Here is a 23,109-nt window from a genome sequence, read left to right on the forward strand (position 1 = left end):
AGTGATCAGAAAAGATTTCTGTGGACTGGTCTGGTCTTAGCATTAATCAGATTTCACATAGATGGAGCAAACAAATCTACATGCACAGATAAGGTTGGGTAGCTATGCTCATGATTTTTTTTTTTTTTTTATTTGTCTTTATTGTCACAGCAAATGACCATTAGTGTTGCATATTGTTCCTCAGCGATGCTCTATTTTCATACCACCAGTGGGCACCCCCTGTAGATACCTTGGAACTTGTGAGAAGCTGTGGAAGGCTCTGTACAAATCCCAGATTGCAATTAACTTTTCTCTATGTCCTTTTAGATGCTGATATCTGAGTATGGTCAGCTTTGTTCAAAGCCATGGGGTATTTTTACCTGCCTTTGCAGGCCTTTGTGGAGGCACATGGGGTGTCCGCAGTACTTGATTTTGTGTTATAAAATGAGCATGCTGCTTCTGACAATAAGGCTGTAACACTAGGAAGGTGACTTGGCTTGATAGTTACCTATCTGGCTAAAACTTGTCATGAGAGAGCAATATGTGGCCAGCTAAAACTGCTTAAATGTTCATATACTTTAGGGGGAAAAAAAAAAAAAGCAGTTTTGAAGAATAAGCCTTTATTGGTTTAGCAGAATGATTTTATCAGAGCACTAGAGAAGGAGGATAATGGGATGAGATGAAGTAATCTAACTGCTCTGGAATAGCCCAGCTGCTACAATTTTGCATCTGATTATGTATTTCAAACTAGGAGATTTTACAGTTTCCTTTGAGGCAATAACAATAACAGTTTATACAGAGAGACAGCACTTACCTTGTCTTTCTCTTACTCCACAGGTGCCCGGCACACTGAACCTATTGATCTGTGTAGGATTTGCGCCGTGGTCCATTTATTGAAGATGTGAAGCAACGCCGAGTCTGAGATTGGAATTACTGGCAGACTGGAGGAAATCTTAGTCCTTGTGATGCACATGGACATGCTGAATTATAAGCAATTCTAGCTTATTTTCCCCTCTCCTCCCTTCCCCTCACTCAGCTATCTCAGGGTTCATAGAGATTTCAATGGTTCGCGTGCCTGTAAGTTTGGAACAGAGGTGACCAAAAATGGGGGACCAGCAGTTGTATAAAACTAACCATACTGCCAACAGCAATGAGAACTTGTACTACCAACAACACCAAATGAACTCCCTTCCATCTCTAAATCATAGCTATGGGACATCTGTTATGGATGCTCCCCAGGCATCCCCTCTCTCCCCTCAGTTTCCCCAAGATTCAAGAGACAGTATAGCTTTGCCTGTAGGTTCAAAAAGTCTTGGGTCAATGGATACATCTAGACAAACCAGTTGGACACATTCTGGCTCAGGAAACCATGTCCCAGTGAGGAACAATTTGAATAATCAAAGCGCAATGTGGAGCCCCCTCGGGCAAGGGGAGTCCCACGACGGATACCAATATTCTTACTCTCAACCCAGTGAAAATCGATCGCAAAAAATTACCAGTGGGGTCCTGCATAAATTGGACTCCTTTACACAAGTATTTGCGAACCAAAATCTGAGGATTCAAGTCAACAACATGGCTCAGGTTTTGCACACTGAGTCTTCGATGGTGGATAATTCTGGTGACAGCGCGCTCAGGCAGCTGCTGTCCCAGAAGCCAGCGGTTGAGCAACAGCCTGTAACTTCCAGTGTACAAAGATATCAACCAGTGCCACAGCAAACGCACCAGAATTTTGCAAGCACACAGCAAAAGCAACAAATGCAAGTCATGCAGCACCAACAGTTGTACTACGACTACCAGCAGCATTTATCGCAAATGCAGATGCACTCTGCGTTTCAGCAAGGACAGACGCACGTCCAACAGATGCAGTCCCAGCAGCTCCTACCGCAGCAGATGCAGCACTTGCAGCAGACTCAATACTACGCTCAGCCGCAGCAGGCGCATCAGCGGCTCTCGATACAGGAGATCCAGCAGCAGCAGCCAGCTCGGCAGCAGCAGCCACGGCAGTGTCCAATGCAAATAGCTCAGTATTACCAAACGCAACCTGTCATGCAGCAGTTGCAGCAACAGCAGCAACAGATGCAATTGCCGCTTCCTCCGTATCACAGGGAACACGATCCAAAGACTATGCATGAACCGCACCAGTACCCTCAGGATCCAAGTCATCCTGTGCAGCTCATCCAGCTGGGAGCAGTGCCTCAGTATTGCTACCAAGATCCACACGAACAGTACAGGCACTTGTACCCACAGAGTTTACTGCCGCAGCAGGATCAGCAGAAGCAATACCCAAGCGAGAGCAGGGCGCCGTCTCTGAACTCCCACGTTGGCCTCACTCCACCAGAGACCACAGAGGATCCCGCACGGCAGGAGGTTAATTCTGTAGGTAGCGCTGGCCCTCATCGAACTCTTTTGCCACCCTCGGGAGTTCATCTGAACAACAAAAGCTCTCAGCAAGACTCTCCCAGCGCCGCGTGGCCTCAGGTAAGTAATATTTTAGATCCCAGCTCATCCAAACTTGTTTTGCAGAAGAGTAATAAGGTGTGGAAACAAAACGGTTGCAGGAGAGCTGAAAGGTTAGGATGCGAGCGGTGGGCATCACTGGGATGTTTTGGGGAACTGCGTTGACAGACTTCTCCTGTCTACACCACTGGGTTGGCTTGGGGCCAGGCTGGCAGCAGCACGGAGCTGCTGCTGCTGCGGGGCTGCTGCTTCCCTCCCCTCGCAAGAGGCTTCGGGAAGTTCTGCCTGGGTTTCTGGAGAGGAGGAACCCAGTTTCAACAATATGCTCTTGCTAATTTTTGAACGCTTGAGGACTTGGTGGTGCAGGAAGAGTTAGTCAACTCCCTGTTTCCAAAACTAGTACTGCTGGGTCAGAGCGAAGGCTTCAAACAGCAGGTGAGTGTAAGAAAACTTGCACTAGCCATGCTCACAGAGGCACTGATTTGGTAGAGACATATAAGGCACTCAACTCAAAGGCTTTTAATATTAGTAAAATCATACACAAAATGCAAACATAATGCTGTGAGGACCTTCATTTATGCATTAATATTTCCTAAAAATTATTTTCTCTTTCTTCCCCCTCTTTTCCCCTCTCCTGCTTTGATAGCAGGTGCAACTGTCAGATGGCAGACTGCAGCCGCTGTCCCCAGAACAAAGGTATTTTTAAAAAATTTTTTTTGCCTTTTAAATTTAAATATAAGAAATAGAAACGAGAGCTGTGGTTTAGAGGGAGGGAAATGCGCTCTGGATAGGTCATAGATGTTGCTCTTCTGGAAACATCTTTAGTTTTGTGGATATAAGTTTGTGTGATTTCCACCTTCCCCCCCAGCAATAAAATCAAATAAGTGCTTTGTCTTTCAAATAAAAAAAAAAGAAAACAGAAAAGAAATAAAAGAAACCAAAAAAAGCAAAGGCAAGGGAGCAGTTTGCTCTCAGTGTTGCATTTGTAAGAGAAGAGACTATGGGTGGTTTAGATTTATATCTTGGGCAGCCAGGATCTTCTGCATCTCTTAAGGTCTCACCTCTGGAGTGCTGAGGTGTCCTCCAGCATGGTTGTCTGCCCTTATTAGGGGCATTATGTCCAATTGCTTGTTAACTGCTGTCACAGGTGGGGAAATGTAGGTCTGTCCCAATAGATCTAGTGGGTTCTTGGTCTTTTGCATACTGAGAGCCATGTTTTGATGAACGTGTCCTACTCAAATCTTTCCTTCTCCTAATCTTGGGAGCAGCTGATCTAGGTTATTGCCCACGTATTCCACAGCACTCAGCCCATGCTTACTTTTGGCTTCATAACCATCTAGCTGTAAAAGTGTATTGACTTCCTTGACTAAAAAGCTTCCTCTGCAACAAAAGGAACATGCCAAACTAATGTCTCTTCTTCTGTTCCATGCTAAAAAAAAAATGAAAATAAAAATAGTGGCCAGAACAGAGAAACACTTCCTGAGAGAGCTGATGCGAAGAACAAGCTAATGTGTTCAATATGCTTGAAGGAGTTTAAGAGTTTGCCTGCTCTAAATGGTCACATGAGGTCACACGGAGGAGTAAGAGCATCTCCTAACTTCAAACAGGTAGCAGTTCGTTTTACTTCAGTATTTGGAGCTCTCCTTTCTGTGTCAATGTTTGCTTGCTTTGCCATGCTTTGCTTTGCTGTCAAAACTTGTTCTTCTCAATGCTGTTTTGTTATGTCACACCCTGCATATGTAGAAATACACATAATCCTGCTAGTTTATAGGCCAGAAGTCTTGCTTTAAAGTCAGAGGCAGTGGTGGAGGACAGCACAGTGTTTGTCCCTCTCTGTTTCTCTGCATGTTAGAAAAACACCCTAACAAAGCCATGTCAGGAGCGTCTAAATTTTTTTTCCCCTCTTGTTTGTTTATTAAATCAGAAATACCGGGAACATCAAGTCTTCCTTATTTTCATTTGGACTGCTTGGATGACTAAGGGATGTTTATTGGAAGCCTTCCCAGGCTTTAATTGAAGGAGCGGGATTGCTGAATCTTTGACAGGTTTCTTCCCAAGTGTTTTAGTTCCATAGGTATCAACACACCAAAAATGTGGGCTTGAATTGTTCTGCATGAAAATAACTTGCCCCGTCAGTCAGTCTTTCTCTGTCCTGGTATTTTAGAAATTCTGTCCAAACAGGGAATACCACAAAGGCAAAGAGCTACCAGAGTTACACTATCTGTGTCTTTGTTTTTAGGTGGGTAATGGGCAATTCTGTCTTTATAGTGATAAAAAGGGCATGTGTTTATCTCCCCTCCTGCAAGTTGTCTTGTAAAGATGCTTGATGTGGTTATTTATCACCGAGGCTGAATCCTATGTAGGAGTCATAAGTAATCTGCCAACTTTGTTCAAGGCAGGTAGAGAGTCCAAGAAGCAACGCTGTTGTGTGTTTTGTAACCCTGGCCACTTCTTTTCAGCCACGGTGCATACGTTGCGTAGTGTATCGATCCAGAAGTAGCCCTCCCTCGCTCGGGCTGAAAGCCTTTAATTGTCTGTACAGGATGAAGGAGAGAAACCACCACAGCAGCCGCTGCCTAAAGAGGTGGATAGCCTCGCGCCCATCGTCATGCCAGTGTCTGTCCCTGTAAAGCTTCTGTCGCCCGAGCCCAGCACGCAGCCCTCTGCCAGCACTGCCACAGTCAAAGACAAGCCTGCCAACTCTGTGTCAGATGATGAGATGCCTGTTCTCGTGAAGATGACTTGCTCTCCACCCTGCAGTCCAAAAGTGGCCAACCCCTGCTCATCCTCTGTGAGTGCTGTGTTTCTTGCCACTAACTGTGCTGTGCTTGTTAAATCCCTTTGCTTATAGTGCTGCTACTTTCTAAAATGTCTGTATTTTAGAATATTTTCCAGAACTTTAATGATGCCTAATAAACAAAAAAGGCTTGTAGCTTCGTAGTATTTCTTCCTCAGTCATTTGAAAATATTAATTTTCCCTTTGCCAGGGAATCAAGACCTAAGCTGAAAATAAATAATTTGAAACTGGAATGTGATATTCTTTCATCCCACTAGAACAAAGGGATTTAGTCTTTTTACTGTTTTTGTTTTTTCCTTTTCAGGCAGCTTTGTTTTTATGTTACTGCTTAAATTCGGCAGTTTTATTTCTTCCTGTTTTTTAAAGTCAGATATATGTGCTTCTTGTTTTAGCCAAAGATTGGAGGGCACTATGCAGTGCTTACAGTGTGTGCTCTGAGCCAATATGAAGCCTGCCGGCTCAGAATTTTGCAATGAAGTCATTTTTCCCTTTCTTTCTGCATGCGTCAGATCTAAGGGTTAATCACTGGGAATTCTGATATAAGAAAAATAGCTATGCTTAGTGCTTTCATTCTGCTCATAAAACTGAAATTGTCAGGCAGCACAAGGAATTGATGAGCATTTGAATGAGATGTGAGAACGCTCTTTATTGTTTTCCAGAAAGAGTCCTGGAGCAGGCAGTATTTATTTTGTGTTCTAGTGTAGGAAGAGAGGCTGCTTGTTCCTTCAAATCCGTGCTTGCAGACTACGCCATGATAAGAGAATACCGGGGAGTATAAGCACTGTGTGGTATTATCTGTGTAATGCAGAGAAATACTCTTGTGATTTTTATTTTTTTTTTTCCTTATGAGGCTGATGGCCAAATGAAGGGACAGCACATACCTTCATGGATGACTCCTTATAATATTTGTGTATTTTATCACCCCCTTCCTGACCCTTCACTCGGACATACACACTAATTTTAAATATGTATAAAATCTTTTACTCTCTTTCAGATGGAGGTTTTACACATAAGCTTCCACTTCACTGTGGAAGCCAGTGTCTCACAATACTTAGCTTGTAACTCGGCAGTGTAGTTTTTCTTCTCTATTTCTATTTTCTGGAGAGAAAAGGGACAGTCTTTTCTGAATCCTTGAGCTCTGAGTGGGAGATCTTCTCTAGAGACATCAGAGTAGGTGGCTTGGGCTTGTGTATTTCTGCAACGTATGTAAAGTGACTGTGATTAAATCTGCTAGTGTTTGGCTAAATGCACATTCATTCACTCAAAAATTATTCTTGCAGTCTTTGTTACTACCCAAGCAAACTAAACTCGTGCAGTTTCCTATCTGGATCTTATCTTTTATATAAGCACTAACGTTGAAAACATTCAAAGATCAAAAGATCTACAGTTCCTTCTTCTTCTGTAAAGAGATTGTGCCATTGGAGACTTTTTTTTAATACCAAAGAACTGGAGCTGTGTTGCATCTGTTTATACTGTGCTTTGAGCTGTCCAGAAAAGCTCACACAAAGCTCATGGAATCAGTAAAGTCGAACAGCAGAACGAAAGTAAATATTCAGCAAGGCTACAGGACAGTGAGCTAAAACTAGCAGTCAAGTGAGGTCCATCAGGATCTACCCAGAGCGGATCTTTCAGGTGTGGTAGCAGGGCCCACAGGGATACATTCAGTCTTAGATAATGGGAATCACTTCCTGGAGCTTCAGAAAAGTATTGGAGTAATTCTGCATTGAGAGCCCACGGACATCATGATCTCCTCTAGTATTCAATGTGATCTTTTTTGAAAGTAGTGTTGGCATAACCACGCTGAGGCTGAAGCAGTGTAGGAGATGGAGGTGTATAAGACTTCTAAGATGATGTCTTGGTTGGTTAGCTTGCTTTACACGAGTGAAAAAAGAGTACTAGGTCTTTCACATTTAAAGAGCAGAACAAAATGAGCCCTTAATCAAGGACTTGGATCTGGCCTTCTGGGGCAGGGGGTTAGGTTTTGGATTGTTTTTTCCTTGAGTTTAGGGAATTTTCCCCTTTCTCCTCTTTGAACATTAAACGTTCACCATCTTGATGGATATCTGTGGTTACAGGGTTACAGATAACCCTCACCCTTCACTGTTCTGAATGTCCATTATCAACAAAATTCTCTGTAGAGCTGCATTTTTTTCGCACAAAAGCAAAACCCCTTTAAACTTAATTTTTTTAGAGGGGAAAAAAATGTCAACAGCTGTTGGAGAGGATACAACCATGATCTAACAGAGAGGATGGGACCTCTGTAATCAAAAACATTTCCACAAGCTGGAACGTATTAACATACAGGATAAAGGGTGACAGTGCTAATGCTCCTTTAACATGATTTTTATTGGGTGAATATGATTCTCAAGAACCACCCATGGTGTAAAGACGTATGCTGTCTAAACATACATTGTAATAATTTACTTTATGTAGTAGTAGAATTTACCAGATGATGCAGACATTCTGGAGTAACCCTATCTGTCAATAATTTTCTTTCGCTTTCCAAGTTTATCCTAAAGAAGGTCTGAACACCTGAAAGCAGTATATTTAATACTGTGTTCATCTATCAGCTTTTATGTGTTCTTAAATCACAACCTGAGAACCTCTTTCTTCCCACCTCACTCCCACCCTCCAGAAATCCACATTCCAAGTTTGCACAATTTCTGTGCCTTCTGCTTCTGTAGACTAGAGATTTATCGTTAAATGATTTTTAATATTCAAATTCTAGGATTCTAGGCATGTTACAGTGTATGAATATCCCAAATGGTCACCTACTGCCCTTTTTCCTCCAAGAAAAGAGGAGAGAGTTAAATTCAAGATTTGTTGCAGCTGGACTGTACTCAAGCTGATGGGAATGTAGTGATAAGAGGCAAAGAATTTGAATTTATTACACTTTTCTTCCTTTCCTGCTGCTGAGTACTGCAGTAATTTCACTGAGCTCACGTGTCCTTCCTAGTCAAACAAAATAAATGCATTGGAAAACATTTCATATGAAGTTTCTAATAAACTGACTGAGTAATGAGATAACTCCCAGCAACCTCTGTGTGCAGCCTCTCCGTGTCTGTGCCTGTGGCCCAGCCCTACCTTGACCCAGAGGGATTGTTGAGGGAGGTGAGGGTAATTATCCTGGCTTTTCTTACTCCTCTGAGGTTTCTGTGTAGGACCAGATACTGTACTGGCCAGGCTTATTAGGGTGGTACCTGAATAACTGCCTGTTGCTAACAGCTTTTCTGTGGCTGTTGCCCTAAGCTGTTAGGGGATTGTGTGCAAACCACATTTAAGCATGCCTAAATACTGAAGTTCTGCATGTTTTCATTTAGGAAATTAGCAAAAAAACTCATCAAAATGCTGTAAAATTGGAAGAAAGCTTCAAACCGTTGCAGGACAAGAAGAAATACCGGCACAGACCTGAACCTCTCTTCATACCTCCTCCTTCCTTCAACTTCAGCATGTCTCACTCTGGTGCCACCCTGTACCAGAGTCAGCTTCGCTCTCCCCGTGTCCTCGGAGATCATCTGCTAGACCGGACACATGAGCTCCCACCCTACACTCCGCCACCGATGCTTAGTCCAGTTCGGCAAGGGTCTGGTCTCTTCAGCAGTGTTATCACATCGTCTCATAGCACCTCACACACTCAGCTGCCACTTACTCCACTGACACCTACTCCACGGGTGCTCCTGTGTCGGTCTAGTAAGTATCACATTTACAGAGTGGTGGTACGTAGTAAATTCCACTGTTCTCTCTTCTGGTGTTACCACGTTAATGGTTTTTCCATGTGCTCGCATGTGTGGCTGGTTCTACTACTTCACAGGAAAAGTCCATCTTTATCAGGGTTTTTGCCTTGGATTTAGTAGAGGTCATGTTAAAGCATAAAGTGAATAGAGGAGCATAACCAGCAAGTAAAGCTGTGGTCTTTCAGTGTGGTCTACCTCAAGAAAGGACCACTGTACCTCTCATTTCATCTGGGCCTTCTGAAGTGGAGGGAAAAGATCTGGTTTGAGACATGGGGTTCATTTTCAGTGGTTGTTGTTTAGTGCCTCACAAAAAAAAAAAAAAAAAGGTGTCTAATAATGCCTAATGATCAGGGCACTAGAAGCCCCTGCAAGTTAGGACATTTCTGTTACCTATAACAATTTAGATGGTTTCTGTCTAAATATTGATAAAGGGTAGTTTTTGCTTAATACACTGGAAAAATGTTGATGTTAACAGGGAGGTGGCAATACAGCCTGAGAGGTGGAGCATCAGCAGCAATGAGGTTGTTACCAAAATACCCTTTTAAGCTCAAACTCCAATCTCTGTTTCAGACAGTATTGATGGAAGTGTCATTCCGGTGACGCCTGGGCCTGGAGAACAGACTGTTGAACCGTAAGAAAAACAATTGTTTTTGTCACTGCTTTTATAGACTAGCTCCAGTCTAGAGCATGTGGCCTGAAGTGTTTTGAACTGGGTAGGTGGTGTTCAACTGCCTGAAATCACATTGGGCTGGATGCGTTTAAGGTTGCTCTGGATGGTGGCTGAGGACATTGGGAGCAAAGTGGCTGTGGGAGATGTAGGTGTTGTAGCTCAAAAATGCTAAGAGAGGCTTGGCAGGAGCCACTGAAGGTGAAAAACAGGTTAATGATGGCTGGGAAGAGGGCCACGAGGAGAATATATGCTGATTCAGTGCTCTTGTTGTTGAGTGGAGCTTTGGAGACATGTTACCTGGTAGATTCCCCAGGGCAGTCTGCAAACAGAATTGTCCCTCAGCACTAAGGTCTCTTTCTGCTCTCAGCTGAAGAGTACCATTCTCTATGGAACAGAAAGTTACTGTTTCCAGCATCTAGCCCTTCTGCTAGTCAGCACATGTATAGGCTAGCTTGGGTTGTCCATAAGGTATGATGTTTCGGTATAGTTTAAATTGTGTATTGACATTTTAGGTGCCCCCGAGAGATCAGTTCTCTCTAATTTCAGAGTACTTGTCCCACTGCGAGTAAAGAATTGCGTAAAGCAATCTGACACAATTTCCTGCCACTCCAGTGTAATACAAGTTTTGTTGGAAACAAAGTGAACACTAATGTGACTTCTTTTTTTTTTTCTGCATGCTGTGTAGTAGTTGAATATTTATTTATTTGTCTTTCTAGACGAATCAATATTGGGTCCAGGTTTCAGGCTGACATTCCTGAGCTGCAGGACAGATTGCTAATGGAGAAAGATGTGCATAAGGCTACTTTGGTGTGGAAACCATGGCCAGAACTGGAGAACAAAGTCTTCCAACAAAGAGGTACAGCGACTTGCTGTTTGAGAAGTTCACATGTCAGCCTGTGCCTGTTGGAGAAATTCACATTGATTTTTCATGTGTATACTGTACAAACCATTCAAGAGAGTATTAATTACTAAGAATGCAGAACAATAGACCAGAACTGCATATTACAGGTTCAGAGTAACATTATATAGTGGTACTTAAAGTGAAGTCTGGATGAACTGCTTTTTGATGGCCAAGAGGGAAAGATTGTTGCTGGGAAGTAGGGTTTTTTTGGGTACTGAGCTGCCTGGAAGGGCAGAGGTCACAGATGAGAGGCAGCTGATGGCTCTTGGGTGTGTCCTGTGACCACAACTGGGAGGAAATGTGACAGGCTCCGTGGCTTCTACCAGTCCTGAGCAGAGTTTGTTCCTGCTTCCAGCACAGTTAATTTCTGTTTCTCTACCCTGGCTGGAGCCTTCTTGGCACAGTAACGTCACTGGCCTGTGGAAGCCACTGCCTCACAGCCATATCTCTGCCTCTGGCTCTGCAGTAGCCTGTCCCATCCCAAGGATGTGCTCTGCAGATCCTGGCACATCTGCTCCGCAGTGAGTGATCCTAAACCCAGGAGGTGGGGTGCTGGGGAGGGAGAGAGTATGAAAGCTGCTGCCCATAACTACGTTGCCTTTGAATGGCATTACAGAATCCTTGGCTCTGGATGTTTGACTGACAGGCCACTGTATTAGCAGTAAAATGTTGATTTGTTTCTGACAGTGGAAGACCTTCTAAATATGAGCTGTTCCAGTGTGTTACCTGGTGGAGGAACTAACTCAGAATATGCTTTGCACTCTCTCTTTGAAGCAAAAGGAGATATTATGGTAAGATAAGAAGCTGAAAGGGGAGATATGATCCTCTTCTGCAGATAAATTAGCATGCTTTATTAAATGGATTTAGATATGGTTATATAAAAAAGAGATTTCTGATTGATTCACAGTGATGCTTTAAACATCCTGTAGCATTTTTGTGGAATGACTTTTCCCTTTCATTCTTGAACAAATTTAAATTTCAAAGCAGTGCCTCTCTGAAGGCTTACTGTATATTTCATATAGATAAGATTACTTAGTTTATAGCCTTGGGGCTTTGAATGTCTCCCAGTGCTTGCTCCAGCCCTGATATTTCACAAGCTTTATGTTTGGTCACAGAGAGCTTAGTCCTCTTCTAGCCCTTATAAAAACCCTTTTTTGTAGCAGCAATCACATCTACTTATTTGTTCAGAACTGCGACGTAATTGCACACAGTTAACATAAATAATGCATTTCAAATATTTGCATTAGTTTAGTGATGGGTATGTTATTAACTAGGGCAAAGCATCCGTTTTGCCCAGTGTTAGGGAAAGACAAGGCCCTGCACCAGTTCCTGGAAAGCCAATGTAAAACAAAATGCCGCAGAACACAGGGCGGAATGAATCTCACAGGACTGTCTAATACAGTGTGGCTTATCTTGTGTCCCAATTTTCTTAGGCTCTCTTCACTGTATCTGAGGGGTCTGAGACAGGTGACTGAACTTACTGTCATGACGTGAAGTTTGCTATACAGGGGGTTCTGCATCGTCAGGGGAAAAATGTTAGGGATCCACAAATCATCTGTCTCCCTGATCCAAAGGAGGATTAACTACACTTGCTGTCATTCCTGACAGATGTCGACCTAAACAGATATTCTAAAAGACTTCACGCTGTAAATATTAATGCTATCAAACCAACCATTAAATATTAGTATTAATTAACATTATCAAATCAAACACTATAAACATATTTGTATGTGGCAAGCAGAAGGGAGGGAAGAGCTGGAAGTTGCTAAGTAATAGCCACATTTGTGCTAATTAAGGCAGGACAGGTGTGCATTAGGTGCTCTTCTGCGAGGTACAACGTTAATGGGCCTTGGAGTAATTTGATGTGATTTTGTATGACAGAAAAGAAAAAAAGAGAGAAAATTAATTCATATCCTCGTACTAAGTAGTCTTCTAAATGCAGTTGTATGCAGCAGCTGACTGCATTTGCTAATTCTGTTTTTTTCTGCTTTTTCGTTTAGCTTGCTCTTGAGAAGCTGCTGTTGAGAAAGCCAGTGAGATTGAAGTGTCACCCCTTGGCAAATTACCACTACGCCGGTAGGTTTCCTTGCGATCTCTGTGTCTGCTGGTTTAGAGAGGCCATGGCTGGCATCCCAGGCTGGAGCGTGGGATCATGCTGCACTCTCTGCTGTCTGCTGCAGGGATGGCAGCGTCTAATAGCGAGGTGATGCAGATGGTGCCGAGTGGTACTTCCAGAGCCCTTTGTAACAAGTTTGGCAGTTTTTCACCTGACTGATGACGTACAGAAACTTTGCATCCATGTTGTTGTGTAGGGTTCTACAGATTTAAAACTGCCTTAAGTAATTTTTTTTGCTTATTTTAAACTAAGATTTAATTTGTTGATTTCCTTTTAAAACTGCTGCTGTTCATAGACTATAATTTACTAGCAGTAAGGTCTTCATTTTCTGCTATGCAAACATCTGCCATCATGCCTTCCTTTTCTGAGGTGATGGTGAATGATAAATGAATATGATAATCATGAGCATCCTGCCAAAGAGGCAGTGCTGTAACTCTCACTAGTGTCTTAGTACTGAATATAGAGCCTCTCTTTTTGTAGATATAGCCGAAAAGAAACAGGTCTGAGATGATGACTTCTTTAACAAATACAGCAAGAACTGCGTTTTGATGATGAAGTGCCCTGTGAAATACACAAGGTGGTGTTAAGCCATTAGACTTAAGTTATGTCACCTAAGCATAGGTGGCAAATGTCTCTCCTCTGCAGCCCTCCATGTTATTGCTTAATGCTTCATAGGGGCTAACAACTGCTTGGACACAAAGAACAGGGTTTTACGTAAGAGATTTAAGACTTCATCTCCGGTTTAGGGTCAGTGGGAAACAAGCCAAGAATCTTCTGGTGGTCAGTCAATCACAATGGCCAGGGTCATGTACTCATTTCCAGTTAAAGTCATTGTACACATAGGAATAGAAGCAAGATACTTCCAGGCTGTAGCAGCTCATTGGAAAGACTTCCAAGTAACAAGGACTCTTTTGTAAAGCAACTCCTTAACCTCTCAGCCTGAGAACAAGCACAGAAACGTGTTTGATGGCAGCTGATTAGGAGAGTGAATAAATGTGAAGGTCAGGTCTTGTCTGGGGGAGATGCCTAGTGCCTTTGGTAACAGCTCTGGTGCAGTCCAAAGGATGGACATGCTGTGGGGTGGAGAAGGAGGATGTCAGGCAGGGAACTTTGACCAGGGTCTCTTGTCTGAAGTGATGACACCAAATCACATGTGTGAGACAGTCCAGAGCGTGAGAGCAGGAAGATGAGGAGATATCCCAGCAGCCTCATCCTCAGTGAGCGATCTAATTAGCAGAGCAGATAAGAAATTTCTGCCTGTGTGGCAAAGGAGGAGGAACAGTCTTTTCTGAAGCAACTTCCCTGTAGTTTCAGAAAGTTTAATTGTGATGCAGGGAGGGGTCAGGAGAGACTGTTTTGTTTAATCTCTCACAGGAGATGACACTAATCCTTGTTAACTACCACTGAGACCTGTGGACATCAGTCTATCCCTGTTTCTTAAGCAGAAAAGGAAGTTTGATTCTGCTTATCGCAGCATGAAACAAAATCTCACCGGTCTGGATTTAAGTACTGTACCATAAAATAACAAGGCAGAGCATTACTTGCTAATGCTCTTGAATGCAACATGTGATTGCAACTTATACGGACAGCAACACTCTAGCACCACGCAGTAGCTCTTGAATAATAGTTTATTTGTGGTTGATAATCAGCCACTCGAAGCATATGGGAATTTCTTACAATCTAGTGCATGAATAGCTTAATATAACTTCAAGTGGCATTTGTTTGGGTTAACCCTTTAGGCTTTCTGCTCCGTTCTCGGAAATCACAGCTCTTGGGCATTGCCACATTTAAAGGTGGAGTAGACCAAAAGAGAGCATGGTACTGCCTCATGAGAATTAACTGATACCACAAACAATAAGCAGCCAAACTCATCCTTAGCATTGCCCTGGAATGAGGGTACAAGCAAATAGCTCACCTTTGAAACTTTTGGCTTGTGAGGGAAGCAAGTTGTAAAACTTGAGGCTTTTCTGCTGTGTGCTGAGAGCTGGGCACGCTGACCAGGGCTGCTCAGAAGAGCACCCTAATCTCTGTCCTAATGCTTTGCCATCTGTCAGAATGGTGTTTTAGGGAAGGGAGAGGGAATACGTATCTAATACAAGAGAAGCGCTGTTGCAAACACTTAAATTGTATTTGTTTGAACAGTGGAATTTCTCATCTCGGAAGCTCTGCTGCAGTGAGAACTGCAGGCAAGATTGTCTCTGAAATCATGTGCTTCAGGCAGTCTGAAAACTTCTTGTACGCACTATGATCGGGTGTGGAACAGACCCAGCATATGCTGTATGTAATGGATTTGAACCACCTCTTGGGAGGCTCCCTGGGTGTAGGTGTAGACCCCTTGAAACCCACAGATTGGGCCCCAAAGCCCCTACAGTTGTAGAAGGTATTTATTGTCAGTTAATTAGTGCAAAACCAATACAGCAGGTAAAACAAAATGTAGAATAAATGTCTAAACATAAAGATAGCTTTAAAATTTGATCTATATTCCAAAGTCCAAAATTCTTTCTTGCTGCATTGCAGATATCTCTCTATACACGTTCTCTGTATCTCCCTCAAGCTAACAAGAGCAAAAGCGGTTTCCCAGCAACCAGAGTTAAAAACAGCTTTTCTTCTGTTTCTTTTCCTACACAGGATTTATTCTATTAATTAGGTTACTTCCAATTAACCCGCATAATCTTATAAGGGTCTCTGCTAATACCACAGCTATTGGGGAAACTCTGTAAGGCCTGAATCCTCCATAGGTGTACAACAAAATTAGTTCATGGAAGTGATTTTTTTTTTTTAATTTTTTTTGTCGTCAGGAGGGTGGGGTAGAGGCAAGAGAGGATGACTAGAGAGCTTTGCTGAAAACTAAAATCTCTCCTTTGGTGTTGTCATCCTTTTTAAAGTTACATTCTGGCATAATAGAGCAGGCTGCTGGACTGAATCGGTGCATTTACCCCTGCCCAAAGGGAGGGTAAATGCAAATGACTGGCAAGTTGTGTAAGAAGGGAATGACTCTGGTTCAGGGTGGGAAGGATGGCAAGGCAGCGTGTCAGCAAAAAGATCTTTGGGTGATAACAGAATAAATAAAACTGTGGCTTGACGCCAGTGCCTTTCTCTGACGCTTAAGAGAGCTTTAGTGTAAATCTCTGTGGAAATAACTAATGCATGCTTATATCCAGTACTGGAAAAGCCTGCAGAAAACAGGTTGCAGAAAAGTTAATTTTGTAGTTTTTAGCATATGACAGAGTGGTTGAGATACCTGCTCTAAGCTTGTGAGCGTGGGAGTTGATACTGAAAAGCAAAACATTTGCAGTTAATAAAAAAAATCTTTTTTTTTTAATAGACATATTTAACCTGTAGAGTTCAATGCCATGCATGGTGCCAAGCCCAGGTTAATCGAATTCCGTGCAGGGGCAAACATTTCTATAGAGAATGGTAACATTGACAGGAATATTAAGGATTTCTTTTGGTAAAAGTTTTAGATGTTTCAGAAACTCTCGGACAGACTGAAGCAAAGTCTTCTCATTGTGTAAGTCATTTCAAAGGCATCCCCTTTATGGTTTCTTGCATATCCTGGGTTTAATGTATGTAATGCTGCCCACTCCTACAAGCAGGACACTGCTTTGGCTCAGTAGAGCAATTCTGTGTTCCTTCTATTTGGACTAATACTGAGGAAGCAAAATTCATTTCAATTTAAATGTTGATTTCACATTTTCATGGGTAGTTAGGCTGGTGAAGCAAACAGAGAATAACAGTATTTGAAAGTTTTCTGTACAGCTTCCATTAAAGGATCAGAAAGCACTTTGTGCATATTGCATGTTGCTACAATCTCTACTTGTGACCTTTATCAGAGAGGATTTAAGTGTCTTACCTCAAGCCATGCAAGTGAAGAGCTGCAAAAGGACCTTCTAAGAGTTACCATCTGGAGAACAAAATGATAGATGAACTTCTGTGTAGCTGAATGTAAAGTGGCATATACGGGAATAAGCAATACAAGCTTTACGTAGAAAACGATGAGCTTGGTGGTGATACTTCTCAATTAGAGTGAGACCTTGGGATTATAATGCTAGTTCTATGAAAGCATCAGCTCTATATTTTACAACAGCTAAAAAAAAAAAAACAAACCCCAAAAAAACCCAAGTCAAATGTTAAGAGGATAGAGAACACTATGATGTTAAGAGGATAGAGAACACTATGATGATGAGAACACTATGGTGATGTCACTGTGCAAGTCTGTGGATTGCTTATATGTTGACTGTTATGTGCCTTTCTGGTCCCTTCATCTCTATAGGAATGTCTCAGTACTGGAAAAGGTTCAGAGAGGGACAGCAGTAATGACCAAAGGTGTGGGAGTGATAGGAAGGACATTCAATCCTGAATAGCATAGAGATAATGGTCGAGATTGGGTTCACTTTCTCTTCCACTTGAAGAGCGAAGGGTCGTCCAGCGAAGCTACTGGGAGCCAGGAAACAAAGAGAAGGAGGTGGCTCTTCATGCAGAGGGTCTACAGATCTGTGAAACTCCCCTGCAAAGGATGTTTTGGGTCCAAGAAGTTTAATTGGTTGAAAGGAAGAGTGGGTCAGCACTTACAAGGATAGTTACTAAATAAGCAAATTGCAACAGGCTCAGGAAATCCCCTGCACTGAAAGTGGTCAGAGGTTAGGAAAAATTAGGGAGAGGCATTGTATTCACTTGCCCTGATCTTACTGTTTCCTAGGCAACTGCCTGTGACCGCTGCTGGAGACCGAATATGGGTTAGATGGACTCAAGGTCTAAGTCAGTTCAGCCATACTTGCATCTGGGTAGCAGTAATCACTAGCATGCGCTTGAGATTTCCCAGTTTTTGTTTCAGCTACTTTATCAACATAACAGTGGTGGGGTTTTATTGTTTATAGTGAATTCACTTTTTTTTTTAAGGTTCTGACAAATGGACGCATCAAGAAAGGAGGCTGTTCAAAGAGGCATTATCCACCTACAGCAAAGATTTCATATTTGTACAGAAAATGGTACAGTTATATGTTCTGTCAATTGTTTTTTCCATTTGCTGCATTCTGTTCCCCTTCATTTTCCCTTCAGTGCCAGACAAGCTCATTGCAGGCACAGAGTCAGCAGTGGTTACAAGAATGCCACTAGGAGTGGTATATTCCATGTGGTGTGCCTATGCATGTGACTGCAGCACCAGTTACAAAAGAGTAAATAAAATCCGTTCCTCTTGTTATTACATGTAAAAAGTTTTCACACCTGGAGTCCAAGTCATGGTGTTCCCTGTGTGGGACGAGTATGGTGCTCTGCTGTCATCTTGGTGTTCTCTGGCAGTTTGTTAAAAGGCACCTGAGTCACTGGCATTGAGCCTTGTGCCAGAAAAGTGTTGAAACCTGTTAATAAAGAGAGAACGTGTTTGGGCTTAATTTTCATGATCTGCCATAAAGCAGAAAAGGCAAGCCATATACATCTCAGGGCAGAATGCCTTACTTGTTAGCTCAAATGTTGAAAAATAGTTGAGTTTATGGGACCCAAGTCTTAATTCCTAGATTTCTTGGTGGTATTATACAGTTCAGCTACAAAAGTATATTCTCAGTCATTTTCTAACTAGACTGTAGGGAATCCCAGAGAAATACACTAAAGCTGAAATAGTCAACACAAATTTGACTGAAAAACAGTATCTGAATAAAATTACTCTACAAGGATATTCCTGTTGTAGTCAAACTGTCTTGTCTTTTTTCTACATTCCAATGTTTAAGAAATAAAGTCTGACTCTTGGAATATATTATAACTATGTTGAATCAAAGCAAAAAATTGAGGTTGGACTATTTCTGCAATTACTTAACTACAGGTTAAGTCTAAGACGGTTGCACAATGTGTGGAATACTACTATACCTGGAAGAAAATCTTGCGTTTGGGACGGAAACACAGAACACGTTTAGAGAAAAGAAGAGAGGAATGCCTGGTAAGTCAAAAAGAATACGAGAACGTTTAACACTTGATAATTTTTATGTTCCTGTTTTGAGGAGGAGGTTGAACCAGATGATGTAGGTCTCTTCCAACCAAAATTATTCCATAATTGTGTTCTAAATTGTGTTCAGTATGAGCATTCTGTGACCTCAGCTACACCAAGATTTTGTGTTCCTGGACTGTAATGGGATAAAAGTGTTTTAACTAGCGCATTATCTAACTCTAGTCCAGCAATTACAACTTTTGCTACCGATGAAGCAGGTAAACATCTGTAAATTATTCCTGTCTTTGTGTGTGTGCTCCTAAAGGCTGCTTTAATATTGTAGCACAAATACCATTTACACAGACTGGCAATGCAATTCTTTATATGCAAGGTCTGTATTACAGGTAGTGTGAGTAGTCTTAAGAGATATGGGGTGGTAGTTGTTGTTGATTTGTTTGGGGTTTTTTTAAATAAGTCATTTAATTTTACTATAAATATAGTGTACATTACCATTATAACAGTTGGGGGAAGAGTATTGCACCTTGGCATGTGTGTAAATTCTTGAAGCAGAAGCTCTGTAATACAGATGGGGAGGGTGTTTTGAACACTGCAGTGAAGCTTCATGGGCTGTACCTTGTCCATTAAGGGTTGTAGTTCCAGCAAGACCAGAAGTTCATTTAGGATGGGAAAAAGTACTGAAACCTGGAAGCAGACTTGACTAAGCGGTGTGCTGTTCCCATATTCTCTATGTACTACTACCCAGTACTGTCTTTGACCATATTTCTAGTATTTCTTAAATGCACTATTTCAGACAAGTGGAGAAGAGGAAGTATTAGAGGAAGATGAGGAGATTGAGGAAGACAGAAAGGAAGAAAGGGAAATGCAGAAGTCTCCTGACCCACCACCTATCCCTCTTGTTGGACCTATAGATCTGCCTGCCCTTCAGAGTCTTTCACTTTCTTCGTCCTCCTTCATCTGTGAAATGCCAAACTGTGGCGCTGTATGTGTGTTTGGTATCTTTAACAGCAGGGGGGTGGTTTATTAGTGAATTGTGATTTGGGAAATGAGGGTTTTGGACTGTTCCTGGCCAGTGATATCTCCTGAATGTCTTTGGACAAGTCATCTTGCCTGCTTTTAATTCCCACATCAGAAAATACAGGCAATACACTGATCTGTACATAAAATTGTGTCCTGGGATGCTACATTGAATAGAAGTACAATGTGGCAACAGCTCTGATTAACTTTTTGTTATACAACTGTAATAATAAGATAGCTCACTGGGTTGTTTTATTATAACTAAGTTTCTTTAACTCTAGTGGGATATAGCTGAGAGCAAGCAGCATTTAAGCAAGTAGATTGTTTGTGCATATTAGACATTCTTAGGTCCCGGTCTTATTTTTTTCTTCTTCCCTCCACCCCACTTCCCACCAGGTGTTCAGTTCCCGACAAGCGCTAAATGGCCATGCTCGCATTCATGGAGGTACGAATCAGGTGACAAAAACACGATGCACCATGCCAGGCACTAAGCAGAAATCTGGTACGCAGAGCGGGTACTGCTCCATCAAGAGTTCACCTGCCCACAGCACAACAAGCGGCGAGACTGACCCAACGACAATTTTTCCTTGCAAGGAGTGTGGCAAGTAAGTGAATATGACTGTCTGCGGTATGGCATCACTTTTGCCTAATTATTCTCCCGATGAATAGTGTTGTGACCAATTTTATTTTGCTCTGATGGTCTCAAAAGAACAGTTTCCCCTTAGAAGACGTGTCCTCTTACCAAAACCTTCAAAGATTGTTTTGCATGACATTTTGGATGCTTCCCCTACATATTTACTCCAATTTTCCCAAATCTTTTTACCTGCTGGTATTTCTGTATCTAACAGTCCAGCTTCCTGCTTCAGCACATACTTGCATGTGACAGTGGGAAACTTTCTATGTTTCTGTGCTTGAGTTTGTCCATCCTAACACGGGATTCCTTCACTTCTTCCCTGTTATGCAAGATTGTTGTGAAACTAAGTAGAGGCAGAATTAGGATGTGCAGAGATACTGAAGCAACTGTGGGAGCTACCAGATACTTACGGCAGAGTCTGAGTAGGCCATTTTGATGCAGTCAGGATGTGTAAGTCTGCTGGTAGTCTGTCCCTGAAATTCTCACCATGGCATTGAAGACTTCACTGACTTATATTTCAGGACAAGGAAACAAATGTACTGATAGGTTGTTGAGTCTTTTTTGGCTCACTTCATCAAAAGCAATGCATTTTTATCTGATTTTTTTTTTCTTTTAAAATTTAGGGTATTTTTCAAGATCAAAAGCCGCAATGCTCATATGAAGACTCACAGACAACAAGAAGAACAGCAAAGGCAGAAGGCTCAGAAAGCTGCTGTGGCCGCCGAAATGGCAGCCACTATTGCGAGAACTACTGGGCCAGTTGGGCATAGTTTGATCCCTCTGGATCACATGAGTTTGGTTAAACATGTGGAAAATGTCGGTGACATTGACGACGATGTTGTTCAGGAGCTGGGTGATGTCATGGAAGAGAATGAAGTCATGGATGCTGACCTTTTATTGGATGATGAAGATGCAGATCTACTGCAGGATGATGCTGAGTTGTAAATAAAGTTGTTTGATAAAGACGGCTACTGAGCACACCCTGAATGGATCAATCAGGAAACCTGGACTGCTCGTTTATTCCCCACTGATTGTAAACTACCTGTTGAAAATGATAATTCTTTTATCCAGGTCTAGAAAAAAAAAAGAAATCTGCTCTTTTTCCCTTTTTTTTTTATTAATTTGTGTTTTGGGGAAAAAATAAATAATTGGTACAAATATTCTTATAAGGTGTTTTTATCTGAGCTCATTTTGCTGATAACTTCCAAGGCCGCTAATTACAGAGGTTCATGGTTCTGCTGTCACTTCCTTCCAGGTGTTCCCGGTAGGATCGTTAGTCTTTAACTCTTCCAAGTTTCATTTTAGCCCAATTACAAGAATTATCTTCACACACTTCTGATGGAACATTATTTTTTGATTTTGTCTATACTGGATCACTTCCAGCATCTTCTAGAGACTAAATGTCATCTCCGTTAAGGAGATGATTACGTTCTTTGTCTTTGTGCTGTCATTTTAAGGGAGGTGGGGAGGGGAATCTGATTTAACTGTGAAGTAATTACAGGAGTGACTGTATCATTCGTAGTATCACAGTACTTTTTCAGTTCTGTCTTGCCTTAATGCATAGATGTTAGGCAGTTTGTAAGAGCAATGGTTACACTTTACATTTTAGCGCTTCCATTTTAGCAAGGTTTTGATCTGCTGTTTTTAAAATGACCTAATTCAAGGATTGAAGAAAGAAGATGATTGTACTGTGGTTCACATCACCTGGTGGGAACACTCAATCAGGAACGCTGCCTTGGTAATCAGATTGCACTGGAAATATATTTTGCTGTGACAATAAATCACACTGAAGAGCCATCTCAGTGGTTTGAGGAGAGTGTACGCTGGAGCAAGGCAGGAGCTTGCTCTCCCACCGGGCAAACACAGGGAGACGTTCTTGCCCTTGGAACAGATTGATGGAGTATATGCCTTCAGCACATGTTCGTTGTTACTCGTAGGCAGGAAATGTTTGTTATTCTTGTGCCATTTTCAGTCCTCCTCATTGCATCAAATTCAAACATTGTTTGTTTAGTAAAACATACGCCAAAGGTGAGTTGACGTTGCTGTTTAATTACTGTTTCTCCTCCCTTAGGTTCAGATCTACATGCTGGATGTCTTAACGCCATTTACATAAATTTTTATTTGGTTCTCTAAGTAAATAGGATCTCAAAAGAACTGTACCTTGTAGAACTAAAGAATTAAGGAAGAACTGGAGTTGGGTTGAGTGGGCCTTTAGTTACAGAATATGAATACTGATTTTTAGAGCTTTCACAGGTAGCAGCACTGATTTTCTTGTGAATTTTGCACAGTAGAAGAGTATTGCTAACTTTATGAAATATTTTATAAGACTGATTTCAGATCTTCCAGATTTCAGGGTTACTTGGGTTTTTTATGGGTTGGGTTTTGTTTTGTTGGGGTTTTTTTGCCACATTCCTAACATCTTAAACAGAATCTGAGAGATGGTGGAGGTTATTTTCTGCTGTCTTTCTTCCTTGTGTAACTATGCAAAACGAGGGTAAACCATGGCACTTTGGTGTAGGAGTACCAGACCACCCAAGTTCAAAACCAGTGGGACTCATTGGCAGAGAGGTGCCTTCTCTGCCAAAGCCAAATACGTGAAGCCAAATGACCTGAAGTTGCTACTTAAGGTCGAATGTTCTGATACTAAAGAACAACCCTTCAGGAGAATGGAAATCACTTCTCAGTTTCAGGTTAGTGGAGTTCCTGCGTACGTGGTTTGTTTTAGTGGTTTTGGGGGGTTGTTCCAGAGGGTTGCTGGGTTTTTTTGGTTTTGTTTTTGGTGGTTTTTTTTTTTTTTTTAGTTGGTTTTGACCAGCAGGTGGAATTTCACTCCCTCTGCTGCATAAGGGATGACGTTCTCAGTTACTGT

General features: G+C 41.9%; 1 protein-coding gene across 6 annotated transcripts; it reads left to right on the forward strand.

The window, feature by feature from the left end:
* The first annotated feature begins 816 nt into the window (after window positions 1-816).
* Window positions 817-21,405, forward strand: TRERF1 (transcriptional regulating factor 1). 6 transcript variants are annotated; one of them, XM_074168027.1, is made up of 14 exons: window positions 817-2,457; window positions 3,083-3,132; window positions 3,893-4,043; window positions 4,979-5,227; window positions 8,554-8,923; window positions 9,538-9,598; window positions 10,354-10,493; window positions 11,226-11,329; window positions 12,539-12,614; window positions 17,554-17,642; window positions 18,470-18,583; window positions 19,383-19,571; window positions 20,003-20,211; window positions 20,864-21,405. In XM_074168027.1, the coding sequence occupies exons 1-14, from the start codon at window positions 1,084-1,086 to the stop codon at window positions 21,183-21,185; spliced, it is 3,498 nt and encodes a 1,165-aa protein (XP_074024128.1). In that variant the 5' UTR covers window positions 817-1,083; the 3' UTR covers window positions 21,186-21,405. The 6 variants fall into 6 exon arrangements, with proteins under 6 accessions (XP_074024128.1, XP_074024130.1, XP_074024132.1 ...); XM_074168029.1 differs by having other exon boundaries at window positions 1,084-2,457; window positions 3,086-3,132; XM_074168031.1 differs by having other exon boundaries at window positions 1,084-2,457; window positions 3,086-3,132; window positions 4,979-5,167.
* Window positions 21,406-23,109: the final 1,704 nt, after the last annotated feature.

Source organism: Numenius arquata, chromosome 2 (assembly GCF_964106895.1).
Source record: "Numenius arquata chromosome 2, bNumArq3.hap1.1, whole genome shotgun sequence".
NCBI classification, from domain to species: Eukaryota; Metazoa; Chordata; class Aves; order Charadriiformes; family Scolopacidae; genus Numenius; species Numenius arquata.

What these genes read in the sequence shown, in the direction of transcription:
- TRERF1 (XM_074168027.1), top strand. Translation starts at nt 1,084, where the DNA reads ATGGGGGACCAGCAGTTGTATAAAACTAACCATACTGCCAACAGCAAT. An exon ending in GGCAAATTACCACTACGCCG is followed by an intron (nt 12,615 to 17,553) that starts GTAGGTTTCCTT and finishes TTTTTTTTTAAG; the next exon opens with GTTCTGACAAATGGACGCAT. An exon ending in CCTTGCAAGGAGTGTGGCAA is followed by an intron (nt 20,212 to 20,863) that starts GTAAGTGAATAT and finishes TTTAAAATTTAG; the next exon opens with GGTATTTTTCAAGATCAAAA.